The sequence below is a fragment of the Phoca vitulina genome, unplaced genomic scaffold, assembly GCF_004348235.1.
Source record: "Phoca vitulina isolate PV1807 unplaced genomic scaffold, GSC_HSeal_1.0 scaffold74, whole genome shotgun sequence".
Classification (NCBI taxonomy): domain Eukaryota; kingdom Metazoa; phylum Chordata; class Mammalia; order Carnivora; family Phocidae; genus Phoca; species Phoca vitulina.
Genome location: NW_022589777.1, coordinates 5816344 through 5838840, shown reverse-complemented (window position 1 = coordinate 5838840; position 22497 = coordinate 5816344). Strand labels below are relative to the sequence as shown.

General features: G+C 37.9%; 1 protein-coding gene across 18 annotated transcripts in view; it reads left to right on the top strand.

Moving 5' to 3' along the window:
* Positions 1-2316: 2316 nt before the first annotated feature.
* Positions 2317-22497, top strand: part of PICALM (phosphatidylinositol binding clathrin assembly protein) — a 100916-nt gene continuing 80735 nt past the window's right edge. For 11 of the 18 annotated variants that reach the window (XM_032393594.1, XM_032393590.1, XM_032393602.1 and 8 more), the window contains exon 1: positions 2318-2800. In XM_032393594.1, coding sequence (XP_032249485.1) covers positions 2671-2800 — 130 coding nt within the window. In that variant the 5' untranslated portion in view covers positions 2318-2670. Of the gene's footprint in view, positions 2801-22497 lie in introns of all 18 variants that reach the window. The other 7 variants (XM_032393598.1, XM_032393588.1, XM_032393587.1 and 4 more) reach the window with 2 other exon arrangements.

The following is a 22497-nucleotide window of genomic DNA, read 5'->3' as shown; positions in this document are numbered from 1 at the left end:
TAGGGATACGGAATGGGCCAGGACAAGAGAAGTCATTTTTGGCCATAGTGAACCTGAAGCATCTGTGGGACAAGTAAAGATATTTCTTGAACAGACCAAGGAAAGTAGAACACACAGAAAACTTAAGTATATAGGACAGGGCAGGCCGGTCAGTAATTCCTATCCTTAGAATACGTCCCCATCATCTTCTAAATTTCTTCATATCTTTCAGTTCACCAATGTACATAAACCTCTATAATGATCACTGATTACTTATTTAGAAACTTGTAAAATGCATCCTTGAAAAAAGTACAGTGATATTATCCTATAATGTCATTCATAGTAGTGCAGAAAATACAAGTTTCCTGCTGTGTACTTAGGAATAACTTATACATTTTTCCTAAGGTTGAAATATTTAGCTATTGGCAGCTAAATGCCATGCTCATGTTGACTTACTTCAGCAGGAGGATTATTAGTGCAGACACTCAGGCCAGTTGGTAATTCACACAGTGGAACCCATAAAAGGGTAGCAAGGATGGCATACATGTCTTGACGATTGGGTAACTGTACTGCACAATGGACATGGGGCAGCAAACTGGGCACCAAACTGCAGGTGGACTGCAGATGCACTGAAGGAAGTCATTAACATTTTGTGAAATTTGGGACTGGCTTGACAAAGATGAAGCCTGCTGGTTTAAGACTGTATGTTCTTGGCAAACCATGGTGCTGCAGAATTTCACCAGCCATAGTGAAACAAGGTGGGGAAGGGAATGGGAGGAGACCACAAAATCTGTGATACGATACATAAAATGTTAACTATTAGCATTGCATCTTCTGAGAGTCACCAGATTGAAGCACGAATTTTGGATTTGGCTGGCAGATGGTGTACACAGACTTTTGGAGTATGTTAGCATTTCATTTGAAACTAGCAAGATTACGTAGGACTATCACGGTAATTTAACATTCACAGTTTTTTTTTTTAAGATTTTTAATTAATTTGACAGAGAGAGAGATAGCAAGAGCAGGAACACAAGCAGGGGGAGTGGGAGAGGGAGAAGCAGGCTTCCCGACGAGCAGGGAGCCCCATGTGGGGCCCATCCCAGGACCCTGGGATCATGACCTGAGCTGAAGGCAGATGCTTAACGACGGAGCCACCCAGACGCCCCAACATTCACAGAGATTTTAAAATTTATCCCTAAACCTGAGTTAAATGTGAGGCCCTAATTACATTTACAAAGGCTCTGTTAAAGATATGGATCTCATTGAACAGATTCACAGGATATAGTAATTCCTCTAAAATGTGTACAAGTCAGTGTCAGTGTCTCCTTTCCCTGAAAATCTGGTTAGCCAAGAGAAAAAGGGCCAAAGGGAAGAAAAACTAAACCCGGGAAGATGGCAGGTAGTGATGTCTCAATTCTTTGAATGGGACTTCTCCATTTACCAGCCTTCTCACTTCCTTCTATGGTCTGGACCTTTAATCACCTCGGCAGTCAGCCTTGTAGGGTCAAGCTAATCTCTGTTGACATCATCCTACTACTTCCCTTTTCAAATTCCAGTGAAGTTATGTGTTTCCTGTCCTATTTGACACCCTAGGGAAAGAATAGGGGCCGGTTAATACCTAAATTTAGTCCAGCAGCAACGTGTCTGAGTTTTCAGAGGAGAGATAAACGAAAACAGGTGACATTTCCAAGCCTTTCAAGAAAATGGGGAAAAAAAAAACAAAACAGAACCCAACCCTTCTGGGGTAAGTAAGCAGGGATAGCTTCAACAGTTCCACAGTAGGGAGAGGCCTGCTGGCCAGGCTCAGAAAATGGGCCGACTTAAGCGTTTTCCTTTTCCTCAAAGCTAGGAGGACGGCTTGGCGGGGGGGCCCTCAACACAATCTTGACTCAGCCACTAAAGTCCGGGGAGCCGGAGCCCTGACAGCCCCTTCCTCACGCCAAGCTGTAAAGGCGGCCGCACCTCCTCTTTGTCAAGTCGTTGGTTTCTACCACAGGCACGAGGAGACCCTTCGGCTGGGAAAGGGGAGAGCCAGACGCCACTCCCTAGCCCGCCCCCGGCGCGCCGGACTCGCCGCCCTTCCCCCGCCCCACCTCCCCTCTGTGACCCCTGCGTCCCGCCTCGGGCGACCTGTTGGCAGGGAGCGTCACGTGACGCGGCCGGCCGCGCACTGCCCCGGGGCGGGCCTCCTGTTGCGCCCGCCGGGCGGGTTCCATCACGTAACGCGCGGGCGCCGCCCCGCTCTTCCCTCGCAGAGCGAGGGAGGGCGGGCGTCGAAGAGGAAAGGGAAGGGAAAAGGGGCGGGAGAAGGAGACGGAGGGGCGGCGCCTGAGTCACGTGACCCGGGACAGCCCGGAAAGCTCCGAGGAGGAGCCTGGCGCCGCCATTTTCCTGCAGCTGCCTGTCCCTCTTGCCCTGCCCGGCTCCAGCTGACCAGGGAAGGGGTGGGCTGAGCTGAGGCGGGGGCAGGGGAGTGCCCGATACCGTGCCTGACCCCGCGGGTGACACGAGCCTGTTCTTTCCGGGCTGGGTGGCAGCGCGCGGCCCTGAGCCCCGCCCCAGGCCGGCAGGCGGACAAGGAGCCGGTGGGGGTAGGGGGTGCGGTGGGGGGGGGGTGGGGGTCCTCCGGCGCTTGGGGGTCCCAGTCCCCGCTGGCTGCCGAGCGGGAGGGGTGGCGGAGGAGTCGCAGAGATGTCCGGACAGAGCTTGACGGACCGAATCACCGCCGCCCAGCACAGTGTCACCGGCTCCGCCGTATCCAAGACAGTATGCAAGGCCACGACCCACGAGATCATGGGGCCCAAGAAAAAGCACCTGGACTGTGAGTGAAGCCGACCGCGGCCCGTCCCCGCGACCCGCGTTCTTCTCCCCTTCTCTTTTCTTACCCCTTCAGCTGCCTCTTCCTTCCCTGCGTCTTGTCTGGCACGGCGGGTCCTGTGCTGCTCCGAGGTGTGTGCTTTTTGCTTCCATCATACCTGCCTTCACGGCTTCCGTTACCTGTCTAAAAATCCCTCTTAAGCCACTCCCCCCCCCCCCCCCCCCCCCCGGGTACCTAGGGGACCCTCGCTTTCCTGCCCGGTGCGCCACGAAACCCCATCACACCGGACCAACTTGCCTCTCCACCTAGCTTCTCACCTCCCTGCCGCCTCTGTCTGCTGCAGCCTTCTGCTCTTTCATCCCACCCATCCCGTGCTGCCTAGTCGCCCTCTCCTGAGCGTTTCTCCGCTTGCTCCCGGTCTCACCGCCCCATTGTTTCCCCATTAGCCTTCGGGTTCCGTAAACGCCCGGTTCCGTGGACCTAGATCCCTATTGCTCCGCAGTCCTGAAGGCTGCCTCCCTTGAAGTGATTTCCAGTTCCTTTGCTCCACTAGCCTCTTCTGTCCATTCCCTTTTCGGGTTTCTCTTCCAGCTCTCCTCTTCCATTTGGGTTATATTTCTTGGCCTCTGTAGCTTCAGTTAGGTTCCTTCGTCTCATTTTGTGTCATATACATCACACTCAATATCCGACTCTTATCCCAGATTACTTTCTTTGTGGGAGTGAAAGTAAAGGTATTCCGTTTGGTGTAGGGAACGCTTTGTGGGAAGTTGGGATTTTTAATTGCTTTTGGTGGAATTTAATCATTATGTTTTCATGCTTTTTAGAGAAGTTGTGAATGTCAGCCCCCCCCCCCCCCGGTGTTTCTTTTTCTAATGGGGATCTGGAAAAGGATTGGCTGAGAGTGGTATCATTTCCTGGAACTGTTAACCCTGGTAGTTTGAATTTAGAAGGTTGAGTATGAAGTGTAGATTATTGGAATAAAAAATGGATTAATATCAAACCTACAAATAACATACATCTTTTTAAAAATGCTAAAAAGGTGATTGATGATACTTGAGTTTGGACTCCTTTTTAATTTATGCTGGTTATCTCGGGGGACCAGCTTCTCTTATCCGGCATTATATTACTCCATTCACTAACTTACATACAATTACTATAGCTAACTCCTCCCAACTTTTTCCAAACCTGGAAGCCACTTGTAATATCCTCATTTTTCTTTACCTGGAGGTACAAAGCTCAGTGGATTACTCAAGCTTTGACTCAGTGGAGTGACCTAAAACTTTTCAGGAAAAAAAAAAAAAACAGGGAAATAGGCACAATAATTTCCTTTTTAAAATGGTAACTGGACACATTAGCCTGACTGACTTTTATTCTCATGAAAGTCACTTTGCTTTACTGTTTGAAGCAAGAGTGAGCATGTCCTGAAAGGGAATTCACTGACAGGAGTCCTGTTTTCCTTTCTCATTTGGACTTCGGCTGTAAGGTCTGCACTTAAAAAAAAAAAAATGTACAAAATGTGAATTCTTCCAGGATACTTTGCTCATGAAGTGCTGTTAGAACAAGTTATTGCTACAGACAAACGTATTATTCATTGTGACTTGTTCATTCACTGTGGAAAAGTTAAAAAAAAAAAAAAAATCATTACTGCTTGGTTCTCTTATGCACTGGTCATGCAGGCTGCTTTTAACTATCAGTCCTTGTCTGTTTAGAAAATGCAGAATATATTTAAATGGTGACACTTTTATACATGGAAAATTCTTTAAATTGAATTGTGAAGCCATACGTGGTTTTTTTATTATCTAATATTTGGAGTAGACAGTTTTACTGTTTACTGCCCTTCAAGTGAGTACTTGGCTTGCTGTAGCCAATCTTATGGTTTGACCTAACACTGTTAATTCTTGTTTTTTATTTTTCTTTTGGATGATGGGGGGGTAGGTGAAAAAACTACTTGTTACTGTAAGAACTATTTTCCTCTTCCTCAAATTTATCAAAATGATAAATTAGAACAAAAATATGTATAGCTTTTTAAAGTCTTTATAAAGGTTTTTGCATTATTTCAAATGTAGCAGTTCTTTTAACACATTGCCAAGAAGGGTAGAAAATAGGCTAGATATGGCTAGGAGGGTGGTCTTTGCTTGTGGTTTTGTTAGTGCTAGCCTTTTTCTCTTGTAGTAACAGCTACTGCAGATGCCAAATGGGATTAGGTTTGGAGGGTAAACTCATCTCTACCACTGCTGCTGTGTTTATAAGCTCCCACTTTAGAACTTGAATATTCCTGGTAATGTGTGATTTTTTTTTAAGTTGCCACTACTCTAGTTCTTTTCAGTGAGGTTTTAAAATACTCTTTTCCTTATATTGTTTTAAATGCCCTTGTAACAAGTTTTCAGTAATGACGTAAATTAAGTAAAGTCTGGCCAATCAGTGGTTTTTCTAAACACCTTCCTCCCCCACACACTTTAACATGCTTCCAGAAAATTAAAAAGGCTTTCACAGACAGTTCTGTGTCTTGACATCATGAACTTCAGGCTTTAGTGTAGAGATGATTTTTCCTCTTTTAGGAATTTTTCTTTCTCGTGAGGGCTTGGTTCTGTTGCACCTTTTAATATCTTGAATGACTGTTGCCTAATTAGTTGAACTTAGTGAAAGCAATTTCATTTTTTAAATGTTAGTCTATAACAAAAATATGCCTAGGACTGTTTTTTTTCCTATGGCACTGTGGAGGTTGTTTCTGTGTACTTCACCAAGGTGTTTCCATATTAGGAAGTGATTATTATAATCTATGAATTATGGCTTAATTCATACTACATTATATACTTTAAGAAAGATCTTTTGCTTTACTTCTAGGTGTCCTTAGATAATAGTGTTAACTAGGGTCCCTAGTGTGAACAGTTGTCCAACTTGAAACGTGAAAATAAACATGATTTGCATTTAGTTTCAGGCCTCTAATGGTCATAATCAAGGTAGGAGAATAGCAACCCTTAAATTGGAAGGACTTGAATTTGCCAGGCACTTATTAACCATTATCTGATTTACTCCTCTCATGGCTATGGGAGAGGCAAGCCATATGCTTAGGAAGTAGTTTCTAATTCCATTTAAAGAGGATATAGAATGCTTCAAACATCCGTAATTATTAAAGTATAAACAAAACACAATTTTTATTTTTTATTTATTTTTTAAGAGAGGGGTGGAAGAGGGGCAGAGGGTGAGGAAGAGAGAATCTTAAGCAAGCTCCACGGCCAGCGAAGAGCCCAACAAGGGGCTTGATCCCACGACCCTGATACCGTGACCTGAGCAGAAATCAGGAGTCTGGGCGCTTAACTGACTGAGTCACCAGGTGCCCCAAAACACAGTTCTTTAAATTTATAAATTCTTAATTTAAAAACCATTCTTATCTGACTTCCTAACCTTTCGTCTTATTTTGTTTTTTGATATGAATACTTAATTTTCTTTTTTCTATGTTTGTTTAATTTACTGTCCTTGGGCATTTACATTGTAGCATGTTGCACTGAAATACAATATTTATGTTAATGGTAATAATGGCTTCACTTTTTTATCCGTATTTTTTCTCACGTAATTTCCAGGGATACTTATTCCATCTACTGCCTTAGATCTTGACAACAAATAAAGATCTTGTTCTTACTAAGCACCCATTATAAGTGTATCTCTGTTGTAGATACAGTGTGGGATTTGTATGTTGTGTGCTGGATCTATACCCTGCCTAAAATTGTGGAAACAGTTTTTTTAAAAGTAAGAATTTGTGAATGTATTGAGTATGTAGAAGGTGGAATTTGTATTTGGATTAGTGCTTTGTATAACCATTGAAAATGTATGTAAAATATCAAAAAGTGCCTGAAATAATTACCTTTTTAATCAAATGTATTGGTTTGTGACTTCCATTGGGTGCTTAGTTCGCATATTGTTGAGAAGGTATCTGGTAACTGGGATCTGATTTGCAAGAAGATGCCTGTGAGGAAGATGCTAAGCGGGAAATCTGCCCCAAGATGTGTCTTGTCGAAATAAAGTAACTGAGGCTTTCCAAATGGATCTTGTTTTAAAGAGGCAGTTGTTTTGTGGTTAATGTATGGACTTACTATTCTTCTAAGTATTAATCATATGATTTATATTTTCCCTTTTCATTATTTCACCTATTCTGTCCCTTACTATTTAGTCTTTAATAGTTCTGAAATACAGAAAGTGGTAATGGAGTCAAATATGTCAAATGCCTGAGGTATGTAGTAGAACTACACAAGTGTAATTTTTTTCCTCCTTGATATATATAGTTATGTTTCTGAATTGTATGTATTTTAAAAGAGAAACTCAGAAGAGAATTTGATATATAACCATTTTGGTAGCTGTCTTATTCATAATTAGCAAATTAATTCTAAAATACCTTTAAAAAGTACTTAGGCTTCACTAGTGGACTTGTTATTTTTAAAAACTCTTAATATTAGACTCTAGGCATCTATTTTTTATCCTTATAGCAAGGCTTTTTATTTATGTTTACTGTATATTTTATATATCTGGATAATTTTTAAAGGTGTTTTCGAATTTAGAGTGGCAGATGAGAAGTAACACTTCATAAGAGGTGACTAGGCTTTTGTTTTCCTCATTTGATCTGTGAAACACTTGTATGAAATATTTAATTAGATGTTTTAAAAGTACATTAATAGTTAAAAAGTAATCTATTTTAATTAATTACCAGAATTGCATTATTTTAAATAAAATTGTTTATTTTGACCCTGATTATCATTTAGAATATTTGATGTAAAAGTTTACCATGATGGATAGAAGAGTGCTTCTCTTCCATTTTTTTTATTTCCAAAATGCTTAGTTTCATGATTTCCCCTTTAAAATCAAAGATGTAAGAAAAATAAACTTAAAGGCTTCTTGGCAAGAGGTTAGAGCCCTACCAAGAAGAAATAGGGTTAGATTTTCAAAGTACAGCCTTCGTATTTGCTCTTCCTGTTCTTTTGGTGGCTGAAGTGGCATTTCCGTTACTTTGTGTTCTGTCTCAGTATGTTCCCTGTTAAACTGCTTTATACATTTCTCTAGAGAATTGAAATTCTTGTGTATATGGTTCTTTTAATGGAGAAACATTTCCGGGTAGTCAGATTTTACTAATGATGTTCCTTTAGAAGAGAATTCTGATGAACCTAAACTTTTGTATTAATATGGTCAGAGTTATAATTTGCCAGGTTATCGGAATACAGTATTAAGGATTTTTCAAGTTATACTAGAATGTGGTGGCAGTACAGCAACGCATGTTCTTTGTATTTATGCATTGATTTTATGTTTATTTAACTAATATTTATTTGTGTTTACTTTGTGCTGGGCACCCACTGTACTAAACACTTTACTTCTATTAACTTTATTCCTTTCAACAACTTTGTGAGCAGGGTTTTATTATTCTCACTATTTTACTGAAGAACAAGCTAAGGCACTGAGAAGTTCAGTAACTTGCTCAAGGTCATAACCAGAAAGAGGAGAACTGGGATTTGAACTCAGGTAGTCTAGCATCAGGTTTGTGTTTTCATCTCATTGTGACGTTTTATGTAATGCTTTTCTGTTCCAGGGAATGAATAAACCATATATATTTATTCATGGCAGTGGTTCTTAAACGTGTGTCGTCTTGGCACTTCTGGGAGTTCGTTCCTAAGACGCCTTCAGCTTATTTGTGAGGTCAAAACTATATTCGTATAACTAAGACATTATTTGCCTTTTTCATTTTTGTTCTTTCATGAGTGTTCAGTAGAGTTTTTCAGGAGCTATGTGATGATGTATGATACTGCAACAAGATTGAATGTAATACCAGATATGATAAGCCAACAGTTTTCTATTAAACCAGATAGTAAAAAGTTTTGCAAAAAGGTAAAACAATACCACTGTTCTAAATTTTACTTTTGGAAAATATAGTTACTTTTCATGAAAAATGTTAGGATGGAATGAGATTTATTATTTTAAAAAGAATTAATAGATGATTTTTAAATTCTCAGTTTTAATTCCTAACACAGTAAATACCGATTGAGAAAACCCACATAAGCAAAACCTTATCGGGGTCCTCAATTTTTAAGATTGGAAAGGTTCTGAGACTAGAAAATGTAACCCTAAGGAGGGAGTGTATATTAGAGAGGAGAAAAGGATACTCAGGAAGTAGATTTAAGAGGTCCTTTAAACTGAGTAATTTGGTAGGTAATAGTGACCCAATCTTTGGAGGACTTTGAGCAAAAGATGTGGCATAATCCTTTATGTTACACTGTTAAGTAGATTGGAAGGAAGTGCAGTGTGACTTGGAAAGGAGACCGGTGGGAGCAAAAAGACTTTTAACAGTAATACCTAATTCTTTTCCTAAAAGGCCTTAATAAAGTTCGTTATTAATTGGGACTCCTGGCCCATTTTTCCTCACCTTTTTTTTTTTTTTTTAAACATCTTAGCTATTCCTTTTCAGCCAAGCACTTTAGTTACCAGTTGTGCCAAAATAAGTTCTTGACCCCCAGACTATTACCAGTTGCACATACCATTCTTTGGACACAAAATAGCTTCTTCTCTGTCAAAACAGATACCTCCCTTCTTTTAAATGTTGTAAAAACTAACTTGCTTTCCTTAACACTCACAGTTAAAGTAACCTCTTTTCCTAAAGACATTACTGAATAACTCCCCCTGATCCTGTCATTCCAACCTTATTATCACCATTTACAGTTTATAATTTTATTTAAACTATAGTTAGTATCATGCTTTTATATGTTTTGGGTTCACCCGTGTTTTCTCTGTAGAATAGGAACTGTACTTTTCTGTACTGTTGTATATCTCTTCTCGAAGTACCTAATCAGTGACCCTGTGGGTGCTCAGTAAATATTGGATGATTACACATCTCCCTTCACAGCTCAGGCTATTCCATGAACAATTTTGGGACACAGTATAGAGATCTCTTCCAGTAAACATTGAATAATATTTTTATGGTGATTTTCTTAGTTGCAGTGAGTGGTAATTACTTGGTTTCAAAATTAAATGTAGGGGCGCCTGGGTGGCTCAGTTGTTAAGCATCTGCCTTCGGCTCAGGTCATGAACCCAGGGTCCTGGGATGGAGTCCCGCATGGGGCTCCCTGCTTGGCAGGAAGCCTGCTTCTCCCTCTCCTCCCCCTGCTTGTGTTCCCTCTCTCGCTGTCCCTCTCTCTGTCAAATAAATAAAATCTTTAAAAAAAAAAATTAAATGTAAAAGTTAATCGGTAGCATTGATAAAAAATGTAAAAAATTGCTATGTGTTTCATGGAACCCAGCAGGTACTAAGAGGGTTAGTTTTCTTGAAACAGTAGGTGATATTTTCAAAATATTGTCCCAGAAAAAAAAAAATGGAGGTTGCATTTGTTCAGTTTGAAAACTGTATTGAGGCATGTTTTTGAGGATATGTTCTTGAAAGTAGAAGTTAATTTAAAGAATTAAACAGGGGACCAGAAATAGATTTGAAATGTTTATCAGAGTTGCTTTCTCATACAACTCCAGAAGGTGGTGATCACATTGTAGTGTATGTGCAGGGGGCCTCCAGAGTACTAACTGTATGGCAGACTCATTTTAGATGTAAGGAAGGATAAAGTATACCTAATAATGTCAAAATGCAAAAGGAAAGAAATGATTGTTTTAGAATGAATCTTTATGAGATATGAGGCAACCGTTGGAGAGGAGTAGTGATGGTTGTGATAGTAGGACCGCTAAATCTTGGCCATAAGTTGATTGTAGGGGCAAGTGGGGATTGCTGAAAGTTTTCTCTGAACACTTAGAATTCTAGCAGTAATTTCCAAAATGGTGCTGATATTTGTAGTCATAAACTTACTACTTGAAAGCATCCTAGGGGCTCTAATCTTACTCAAGGGACACTTCTTCCAAGTCGTGGTTGAAGCAGCTAGCACTGCTTTCCAAATTTCTTCTCTCACTAAAGATTATAGGCATACCACTGTACAAGTGACTTCATATTTCTACTTAATGTACATGTTTCTACTGGTTATAGATCTCTTCATTTGACTATATGCTCTGAACAAGGGTTGTGGTATGTGTATGTGATGTTAAAAATTTTATGTGTTGTAATAGAGTCAGTTATCTTGTGGATGCATAAATACGGATGCACTATATTTTAAATACATCTAATGTGTGAAAATCTTACTGTAATTCAAGTATATGCCAAAAATTTAGTTGCAGGATGGTATTCACATCATTCACGCAGGGTTGGCAAACCCCTCTTTTTTAAGAAAAAGATTTTATTTATTGATTTATTAGAGAGCAGGCACAACTGGGTGTGCACATGGACAGGGAGAGGAGCGGAAGGGGAGGGAGAGGGAGGAGAAAGAATCTCACACAGACTCCAGGCATCCCACAACCCTGAGATCATGACCTGAGCTGAAACTGAAGAGTCAAATGCCTAATCCACTGAGCCACCCAGGTGCCCCAGCAGACCTTTTTGATGTCCTGGAAACAGTTTGCAGAAATCTGATTCATGTAGGATACTGAATAATTTGAAATATTGTTTAATCCAAATCTAATGTGAGAAAGGGGGTTAGGCAAAGTGATTTTTTTTTTGCAATTTTTACATTGAGAGGTAATTCATACAACATAAAATTCATTTTAAAGTATACAAATCAGTGGTTTTTAGTATATTCACAGTGTTGTGTGCAACCATCACCACTATCTAATTCCAGAACATTTTCCATTGCCCTCAAAAGAAATCACATTATCTGTTAGCAATAACTTCCATTTTTTTCCCCTACCCTCATTCTCTGGCAACCATAAATCTATTTTCTGTCTATGGATTTTCCTCTTCTGGACATTTCATGTTAATGGAATCATGCATATGTGGCCTTTTATGTCTGACATCTTTCCCTTAGCTTAATGTTTTCAAGGTTTATTTATGTTGTAGCATATAACAGTACTTCATTCTTTTTCATAACCTAATAATATTCCCTTGTGTAGATATGCCACATTCTATTTATCCATTCATCCATTGATGGACCTTTGGGTTGGTTACCACTTAATACTGCTATGAACATTTCCTGTATAAGTGTTTGTGTGAACATGTGTTTTTAGTTCTCTTGAGAATTGCTGGGTCATACAGTTAATTATATTAAACTTTTTGACAAATGACCAGACCTTTTTCCACAGCCACTGCACCATTTTACATTCCCAACAGCAATGTATAAAAGTTTCAGTTTTTTTACATTTTGCCAGCCCTTGTTATTTTCAGGTTTTTAAAAATTAAAAAAAAATTTATAATGTACCCATTCTGTAAATGGGTATTAAGTGATAATCATGTGATTTTGGTTTGCATTTCTCTAAGGACTAATGATGTTGAGCATCTTTTTATGTGCTTCTTGACCTTTGTATGTCTTTGAAAAAATGTCTCTTCAGATCCTTTGCTCATTTTTAAATTTGGTTCTTTATATATTTGAATACTAGAACAGTTCTTTACATTTTCCGGATGCTTGATCTTCATATGATTTGCAAATCCTTTTTTCCCGTCCTGTGGTTTGTCTTTCCACTGTTTTTGATATTGCCCTTTGATGCACATTTTTAAATTTGAACTTGCAATTTTTGTTTTTTTCTTTGATTGTGCTTTTGGTGTAATAGCTAAGAAACCTTTGGCTAATCTAAAATTATTCAGATTTATACCTAAACTACTCTTACAGAGTTTTATAGTTTTTAGCTCTTATGTTTAGGTTTGATCAATTTTGAGTTAATTTTTGTATATGGTGTGAGGAGGCAGGGTATGGTATTAAGAAAAATTAAGGATATTTTTTTCCCTTCTTTTGAAGTTGTCACAGGGTGCAACTCTACTATGCCCCTGTGTAATGTGGATATAGAGATCAGTGAGGGAGGAAAAAAAGATTTCCTTGTTGGTACTGAGTTATATAGTTCATTGATAAATGGAAATATTTGAGTCAAACATTCTTTCAGCTGGATGGACCACTTAATCTAATCCAGCACACATTTTTTTTTTTTTTAAGGTTCTCAATATAGTGTTTTAAGTATGTGGAGAGATAATACTTAGTTGTGTGAGTATCAATAAGCAGTTACTTTTGTCTACACAAAATAGTGTGTGTGTTTCCATAGTATCTTGTACTTCCCTGTAAACACTATGTTGTTTTAATTTATAGCTTCTATAGTTATAATTTTTTTCATAAACAACCCTTGCGTGTCCGTGTCTTCTTTACTGTGCTACAAACAGCATATAGCAAGTATGCAGTAAAAAGATGCTGAATGAATAAAGGGGGAATGAAATTTTCATGGGGGGGAGGTTTCTAATGTGTTTTCAAACAATGTTTTGGGGTTTTTTAAATAAAGGAAGAGGATGATTGCTGTAGAAGTAATAGTCTTTGCTATGAGTAGTGGTTATTTAAACTTCTTATCTTTCCATGATCAAGTAAATTCTTTATTGGTTGAAGATGTGAGGAATTACGGAAGTTGGGAAATAAACTTCCAGAGTTAGATTATGTAAAATTAGAGCAGTTTAACACAGTAAAATATTACTCATTGCAGGACCTACCTATAATTGGTATATTTAACTTCAAATAGATAAGTTCAAATTAATCAAATCTTGGGTTTTCTTCTTTCCTTTTCTTTCTTTCCGTTACTATTATTATTATTTGCTTATGTGTGATTGTTAAAAGTGAATTCCAAGGCAGTCCTTGATTTTAAACTTTGTGTTATATGTGATAGTCCACGTCTGATAGCAGAATGCCATAAGGCCTTGTTTGCTAAGCGTTGTGTGCTTTGTTTTATAAAACATTAGCAAAACATTTAAAGTGCAAATAAAGATACCCAGAAATGAAGTATATGACTTTAATAAGCTATGCTGAATGAGCCAAGCAATGATCTTAATTGATTTTTTCCTACTCCCCCCTTCAACTATGCCCTTTCTTTCCTGGTTTTAGGACTCTGTGGTGAACTGTCTGTGAAAATCCAAATTAATTTTCTTTTGAAAGTGAAATGTAGGTAAATCTTAATTCATTTGTGAACCTAATGACCTAAGAGTTAATTATTTTGTGTGACTTTTTTTTCTTGGAGAAGGTCTGAGTAGAGAAAGGAGAATTGTAAGAGCAAATATGTATTTTTTAAATTTTGTGTTACTTTATTAAAATTCTCGAGGAGCTATGAAAATCTTTTGCTTGCTCTATGAGTAAGAATATGGGGCAAAAGTTTTGTTTCGGGCAAAAGATGGAGTTCTGTTTAACGTTGAGCAGTACCAACAAAAATTCTAGTCAGAAGCAGTTAGTGGGGTGCTGAGAGAAAGTGATCAAGATCGAGAAAAGAATGTAAAGATGAATGACACTTGATTCTTACCTTAAAAGGAACATGAGATCTAATAGTGAAAATGTGTAAACAAATAATTGTAATACATCAAGATAAATGTATAATACTTTTTACATAACATTTCAAAGTAGGGGCTGGATTAAGTAATTTTGAAGGTTAGTCACAGCTTCATAGAGGAGCTAACAGGTATTTTAAGGATGAATAGTTATTTGCCAGATGGGACAAAGGAGTTTCTTTTCAATAGGTTAGCACATGCAGTGACATAGAGGCAAGAAAGAGCATTATGATATGTTTGGGGGAAACTTTCAGTAGTTCTGTATTGTGGAATGCAAAGTGTTAATAAAAGAGGGAAATGAGGCTGGAGAGGGAGACATTAAAGGTCTTATAGGGGCAGAAGTTATCTTGATAGATCTTTAGCCCTCCTCCCCAAATCCTCATTTTAGAGTCCCCTTTCCTCCTGCTTATTAGCTGCTTTCCCTAGCTTTAGATATCAGTGCTGTGGAACTGGGGAAGTGTTCTTTCCTTTTCCTAGGTAATTTGTGGTAGGGTTATTGAAAGGGATAGGAAGAAAGAAATGCACAGTCCTGTTGACCACTTGTGCAAGGGTTTAAATGAGCTTGGCATGTGAAATTGGACTTCTGAATATTGTTATACATGGTGTTTGGGTTGCTAAATAAAATCAGCTACACTTATCTCATGGCTTTTGTGGGTTTGTCTGGAAATTGAGTTTTTTTGAGTTCCAAATTTATGAATGAGCTTAAACAGAAAATGCGATGATGGTCATTAGGAATACAAAAGATTTGATAAACCAGTTAAAGTTAGTAAGATTCTTGGGGATCTCAGAGAAAGCAGAGGGACTCTGAGATAATGCAACAAAAGCAGAAGGCAGCTAATGAGAAGAAGTCTATGCAGACGAGAGAAAAATGATGACTATTTGGAAAAACCTGGGTGTTATTGCCAACTAGGTGTATCATAAGCTCTAAGGTCAAAAATTTTGTGGAGCAGTCATATGTTATACCCTTATAAAACTATTTTAAACTTGACCTTTCAGCCTGACTTAGTGTAATGTTTCAGAACCATTCTTCAAAGAATAAAACCATAACCATTCATGTAAAAAAAAAAAAAAAATGTTTGATTTATGTGATTTAACTACTGATACCTGTTTATCTGCAAATGATACATTAATTATTAGTCATTCATAAGTTTTTTTTTTTTAAGATTTATTTATTAGAGAGAGAGAGAGTGAGCGCACACAGGGAGAGGGAGAGAGAGAAGCAGAACCTCCCCGCTGAGCCGGGGAGCCTGATGAGGGGCGCCATCCCAGGACCCTGAGATCATGACCTGAGCAGAAGGCAGATGCTTAACCAACTGAGCCACCCAGGCGGCCCAGTCATTCATTGATTTTTAAAGCTGGATTTCTACCAAATAAGAGTTTATTAGTCTTGTGGAAATTAATGTACTCATTAGCAATTGCGTATTGTCTACTGTGTATCTGAGTTACTGTGTTGAGATTATTGAGAAATCCAAAAATGACATTTCTGATCATGTCCTCAGTCTAGTAGAGAAGATGACATATACAGATAGTTGTATTATCAGGCAATGTGAGATAAAGTTCATATCAAATGACATTGAAAATCACAGGAGAGAAAGATACTGCTTTTGATGCGGGGGAGAACTGGACCTTAAATGATACATAGTCAGGAGCAGTAGGCATTTGAAGTGGAGGAAACAGCTCCACATTTGCAGGTAGGAGGGCTAGAAGTGTGTTTGGGAACAAAGGAGTCTAATTAATTGTAGAGGGTGAATGGGGTCCTTTGGGGCTTCAAGAGGGATAGGTTTGGGAGTAAGGAGAAGTACAGTGGGAGCAGCTGAAGCTAGATTGTGGATGGGGTATGGATTTTAATCATAAACTTTAGATATATCTCACCTCCATGTAGCTTTTGACTCCTGTGGGTAAAGTTGGACCATAGCACTGATTTTCAAAATTATACTATATCTTTATTTTCTGTCTCTAGTGTTAAAATATGGAAGACAAGGAGTTTTGCTGATCTTGAAGGTGAAAATGAGATTTTGCTGCTTCATGCTTTTTATATTAGCTTTATTATTATAGACTGCATTAATAGTGGCAATATCTGAGGTTCTTGGAATTTCTGAGTCCATAGATTATGCAGGAATTATTGAAAAAGTCTTCTAAACAGAAATGATATATACCTAATTTTGATTTGGACATAGAGATTTTATGAAAGTTTAAGGAGACTTTTCAGGCTTCGGTGTTCTACAAAATCTGATCAGATCAGTTTAATTAGGACATAACCTGCATTATAGGGATAAGAGCTAATAAGATTTAAAGAACCCTTTCTGTCTTGAACTATAACATAATCCTTCTAAAACCTATTGAATATATAACTTATTTAAGCTGTATTGTATAAATACATAAATTGAGATTGCTAGTAAAAGGATATAGAGACTAAATTTTACCATTAAAATGCAATGAAGAACCTGAAGTAGAAGTCAGGCAGTTTTGTAGGGAACGGGATATTGTTGGGAGAAAGTCTTTCTTTCAGAAGTATAATTTCATAAATATGTAAAATTACAGTTGGAAACAGCAACTTCCTGTACTTCTTAGAGCACATTATTAATATGCTTCAAGGGGAATAATCCCTGAACTGATATATGGGAGGCTGCCCCAGCTACATTTGACCTTAGGAACATCCCTTACTCACTTAAATTGCTTATTTTCTAAATTGCCTCCCTGCTCTGCTGTTCTGTGATGTTATATATTTGTGTCCCTCTAGCTTTTGGGTTCTTGGCTTAGTACTTTGGAAACTAAGATTATGGAGAGTTTCTATATGAGCTTTTGCTTCATTTTCCATTGGAGTGTCCCACCTACCACTGTATTATCATTACTTGAAAAACAATTTGAACTTGCATATCTTACTGTCATTAGGAATGAGGGGCTGCATTGTTTTATGTGGCTTTGTTTTAGAAGGAAATTGCCAAAAAAATGTGCCAGGATTATAAATTGATACCTGAAAAAGGGTGAGGATGGTAGTCACTTAACTAATGCCATAGACTGAATGATCTACACTGGCTAATGTCTTTTTTTTTTTTTAATATTATTTTATTATGTTATGCTAATCACCATACATTACATCATTAGTTTTTAATGTAGTGTTCCATGATTCATTGTTTGCGTATGACACCCAGTGCTCCATTCAATACGTGCCCTCTTTAATACCCATCACCAGGCTAATCCATCCCCCCCACCCCCCTCCCCTCTAGAACCCTCAGTTTCTCAGAGTCCATAGTCTCTCATGGTTCATCTCCCCCTCTGATTTCCCGCCTTTCATTTTTCCCTTCCTACTATCTTTTTTTTAACATGTAATGTATTATTTGTTTCAGAGGTACAGGTCTGTGATTCATTAGTCTTACACAATTCACAGCACTCACCATAGCACATACCCTCCCCAATGTCTATCACCCAGCCACCCCATCCCTCCCACCCCTACCACTCCAGCAACCCTCAGTTTCCTCAGATTAAGAATTTCTCATATCAGTGAGATCATATGATACATGTCTTTCTCTGATTGACTTATTTCGCTTAGCATAATACCCTCTAGTTCCATCCACGTCATTGCAAATGGCAAGATTTCGTTTTTTTTTTTTTTTTTTTTTATGGCTGCATAATATTCCATTGTATATATATACCACATCTTCTTCTTCTTTTTTTTTTTTAAGATTTTATTTATTTATCTGAGAGAGAGCATGAGAGGGGGGAGGGTCAGAGGGAGAAGCAGACTCCCCGCTGAGCGGGGAGCCTGATGTGGGACTCGATCCTGGGACTCCAGAATCATGACCTGACCCGAAGGCAGTTGCTTAACCAACTGAGCCACCCAGGCGCCCCTATACCACATCTTTTTTATCCATTCATCTGTTCTTGGCTGTCTTTTTTTTTTTTTTTAATATTTATTTATTTGTCATAGGGAGAGAGAGAGCACAAACAGGGGGAGCAGCAGGCAGAGGGAGAAGCAGGCTTCCCGCTAAGCAGGGAGCCCGATGTGGGACTCTTTCCCAGAAACCTGGGATCATGACCTGAGCTGAAGGCAGACGCTTAACCCAGGCGTCCCATGGCTAATTAGTCTTGATGGCTGTTGGTCATAATGGGAGATCAGTTGTGGGTATATAATGGAGCATCACTAATCTCTCACCGTATGCACATATGTATAGTAACATCATCTTAAAGTTATTTGGTTATGTGATGAATTTGTGAATTATTTCTCAAACCTTATTTTTATCCCTTAACTTCAGAGAACCATAGAAATCTAAGCATTATTGTTTCAAAGATTCTTAATTTATATGTTTGTTGGAAGGACTTTGTTTCTGAAGTGTATGTATACTGTATATATATTGTAAATGGGGGTTGAATAGATCTACTTATTAAAACTAGAACTCTAGAATAGACCAAGTTTGCATCAGTTCTTCTGATTAGCTGCTTACTCATGTTTGGTCTCAACCTTTTTACTCACAGTACTTGTACATGTAGCTAGTTTTGAGTTGACTTTCAAATACTTGTCAAATACAGTGTGAGCTGTCTTTCTCTTTGGCTTTTTACCTTTTGTGTCTTGAAATTAAATAAGAAACTTATTGGTGTAGTTTAGAATAATCTTTAGTTGTATTCAATTCATAATTATATGTAGGAAACTTGTTTTAATAGTTGCTTGTACCTTTTCTAACTGCTAAGTTTGTCTGCAGATAGCATCTTTGGAAAGAGGGGTGCAATTTTGGAAAGGTGTAGCATTTATCTTAGGTGAGTAGCAAACAAAACCGATTTCACTAATTTTGGTTATTAGCTTTATTTCATGTGATCTGTCATGGGGGGAATTGGTCTAGTTTTGATTTTATAAGGCCAGTGTGAATATTTGTTGGTAAATACAAAATTGAGTCTGTTGCTCTGCAATTAAGTTGTTTTTAAAAACTGCATATTCAAGAGGGTTTTAGGATAGTTGCATTTGATCTTTTGGTATGAAACAGGAGGAGAGATCTGGTTTGTTCTTTATATGATCACTTTTTCAGATCTGGAAGATGTAACCACATTATCCTTGTACCCATTTATACTTTGGAAGTAAAACTAGTTGTTTAATGACTGAGAAATTAACATTTAGCTGGCAGTATTTGCTCCTTTATTTTTATTTTCTTAGCATTAGCTTTTGTAACTTTTTTTGACAGACTATTTTGTATTAGTTATTAGGTTTAGAATTTGTGTTAGGTATTAATTCAGTATAAAATTTTAGACTTGGTACAGTATAAACATTCATTTATTTTTGCTCTTCATATTTTTGCAAAATATGTTTTGAATTGGTGACTTAGAGTGCACCAAGGCATTATTTGCAGATTTTTCACACATCCCGGAAACATCCCACAACACACCTGAGTGGCAGTAAAGAACACACTCACAGGTACTGAATTAAGAATTAGTTATAGAGTTGCAACTGACAGCTAAGTTAAGAGGTATTTATAGAGCCACTCAGGAGGCTGAGACATTCCCTGACTAACTGTGGAAGGTGCTGTGCAGGGTGAAAACCGTTTCTTATCACAAGATGGAAAACTTTTAAGCTGCTTCCTAACTTTGGGCTTGTAGACTTAACCTAGGAGTGCTTTTTTAGTTTCTTCATCAGAGTTGTGTTTTTCTAACTTGTTGACCAACCTGTAGCTTTTTTTTTTTTTTTTAAAGATTTTATTTATTTATTTGACAGAGACACAGTGAGAGAGGGAACACAAGCAGGGGGAGTGGGAGAGGGAGAAGCAGGCTTCCTGCGGAGCAGGGAACCCCCTGCGGGGCTCTATCCCAGGACCCTGGGATCATGACCTGAGCCGAAGGCAGATGCTTAACGACTGAGCCACCCAGGCGCCCCCCAACCTATAGCTTTTGAGGCCTTTTTTTTTTTTTTTTTTAAAGAATTGGAAATGATTACGTCTCTGGGTCAGATGACTGAAAAACTGCTTTATGTGTTCCTTTAATGGTAAATCATAAAAGCCTTCCTCACCTGAAATCTGGTGTATTGACTTTGTTCTGTAACATTTTATTGGCTTTTTAAAGCTTGTGTGTAAATTAAAGCTTACAATTTCTGAGGCACTTGAAGATGGAGATGTCCAAAACTTTTGAAACATGTTCCTTGTGAACTTGTTTTGAATGAAATGCCTTCCTTATGCCTTGTCAACTTCAGCTGATTGTAGCCAGAGTGGAGATGATGCCAAGGAGCAGAAAATATTACGCCAAACAAGAAGTGGTTATCCCCTGTACTAGGAATTAGATTTGTGAGAGATAAGAAGAGAGATGCATGAATTTTAGAATAGAGAGGGCGATGACAAGACTCAGACTACTTGGAATGAAGAGAGAGAATTTGTGTATCTTTATCCCTCTGGTGGAAAGGTGAGTGTTTTAAAGAATCTCGTTTCAGCACAGCCATTGTATTGTGTTACGTTAGATAGGCAAGTATTTAAATCTTTACAAGGGAGATAACAGAGCATCCCTTGCCTTGTCTGTCACAAGGCTATTGTAATAATCAGAAGACTAAGGATATGAAAGAACTTTGTAAAGTATAAAGAGATCTGCATGTATAAAGATTTTGCCACATATTCATGTAACCATAGTTACACTTCCCAGTTGAAGAAATTGAGTTTTACAAACTTTCTAAAGATGGTAGTACAGAAGTCATTGAGTTTGAGGTGGTTTCATAATACTATATTGGAAAAGTGATGAGGGAAAACTCATCAATAAAATAAGTAAAACTAACAAGATCAAATATTTGTAATACTGTCTTAAAGTTTATAAAATATTCTAAGTATGTTCCTGTACTATTTTGATAATTATTCCTATTTTTAAAATGGAGATACTGAAACTGAGTGGCTAACTCACATGCCTTGAAGTTATAATGATAGGTAGTCAATCTGGAATTTGATTCTAGATACTTTCCTCATTCTGATGTCACTTCATCCTGTTATTGTGTAGTCTTAGCATATGAAAATAGACATGGATGGCACCATTCAAAGAAATGGGAGAACCTAGAGCCGAACTTTAGTGATAGTGAGATTAGTGTCTTCATCATAACTGTTTGAAGCAGAGATTGGAAATATAGTACTTAGGATAGACTATCCAATGAGTGGAAGTCAGAAAAGAGCTCTAACAGGGAGAAAAGGACTTTCAAAAAAATAGAAAAAACTAAAAACAGACACACTTTTCCCCATCTGCCAATCTCGTTCATTCTGGAAGGTATCCAGTGCAACAAAAAAGTGTAGGTAATGGTCTCCAGTATTTGTCAAGTTTTGGGAGAGATCATACTTGGAAAATAGTAGTTTCAAAGTAGTAGCCTCTTAGTTGGGTAGAAGGCCTGTTTGGGGAGCCTTTGTCATCATAGCAAAAGGAAAATGGTGAAAGGTTGATATTCCAGAAAAGGGAGAAAGGTGGTTGAATTTTTCTTTGCTATTTGACTAGGCCATTTAAGATTTATATTGCCTTCTCATAACAAACCAAGAGAAAGATATAGTATCTCAGAAATTTAAGGGACTTTTTATATATCCATCTACAGTTAGAATACATAGATTTAAAAAATATATGTGATATTATCTTTTACCTAAAAATAGATAGCTACTTGCATGAAAGCATCAACTAAGGCTTTTCTTAGTCTTTTATTATTATTATTGTTATCATTGATACTTAGAAGCAGAAGAACTAAATAAAAACCCATTGTAAGCATTCTGTACAATACTAAGTGTTAAATTCATTGTTTCTATATTCCCTAGCAGCAGAGGTCTGTTTATCAGAATACCTTGTATTGAGAAATATTTAAAGCGTATATTTAGGGGAGAATAAATCCATAATTAACTATGCATTGTGCAGAATACGTTGTGATCATGTCAACTTTTAATAGAAGAGATAATCCTCAAAATATTTTGTCTTAAATTTTTGCTGTAATATACTTAGGTTGATGACTTTAAATAGATTTAATCAAATAATAACTTTATTTTGGAATTAAAATAAAACATATCAAACTTCCTATAGTCATACATAGTTCTGAAAAAGTTTTTTTAGATCAGCAAACAGTTTATGGCAAAAAGATTAAAGATTGAAACTAGTGGGAGTTTTTTTTCCTTTAACATTATTGAGGCATAATTTACATGGAATTTTTAAGTTAAAAAAAATAACATCTTCAGTCTTAATTCTGGCAGCTTATAAAGCAGATTTTTTTTTTTTAAGATTTTTATTTATTTGACAGACAGCGAGGGAGGGAACACAGCAGGGGGAGTGGGAGAGGGAGAAGCAGGCTTCCTGCTGAGCAGGGAGGCTGATATGGGGCTCAATCCCAGGACCCTGGGATCATGACCTGAGCCGAAGGCAGACGCTTAACGAC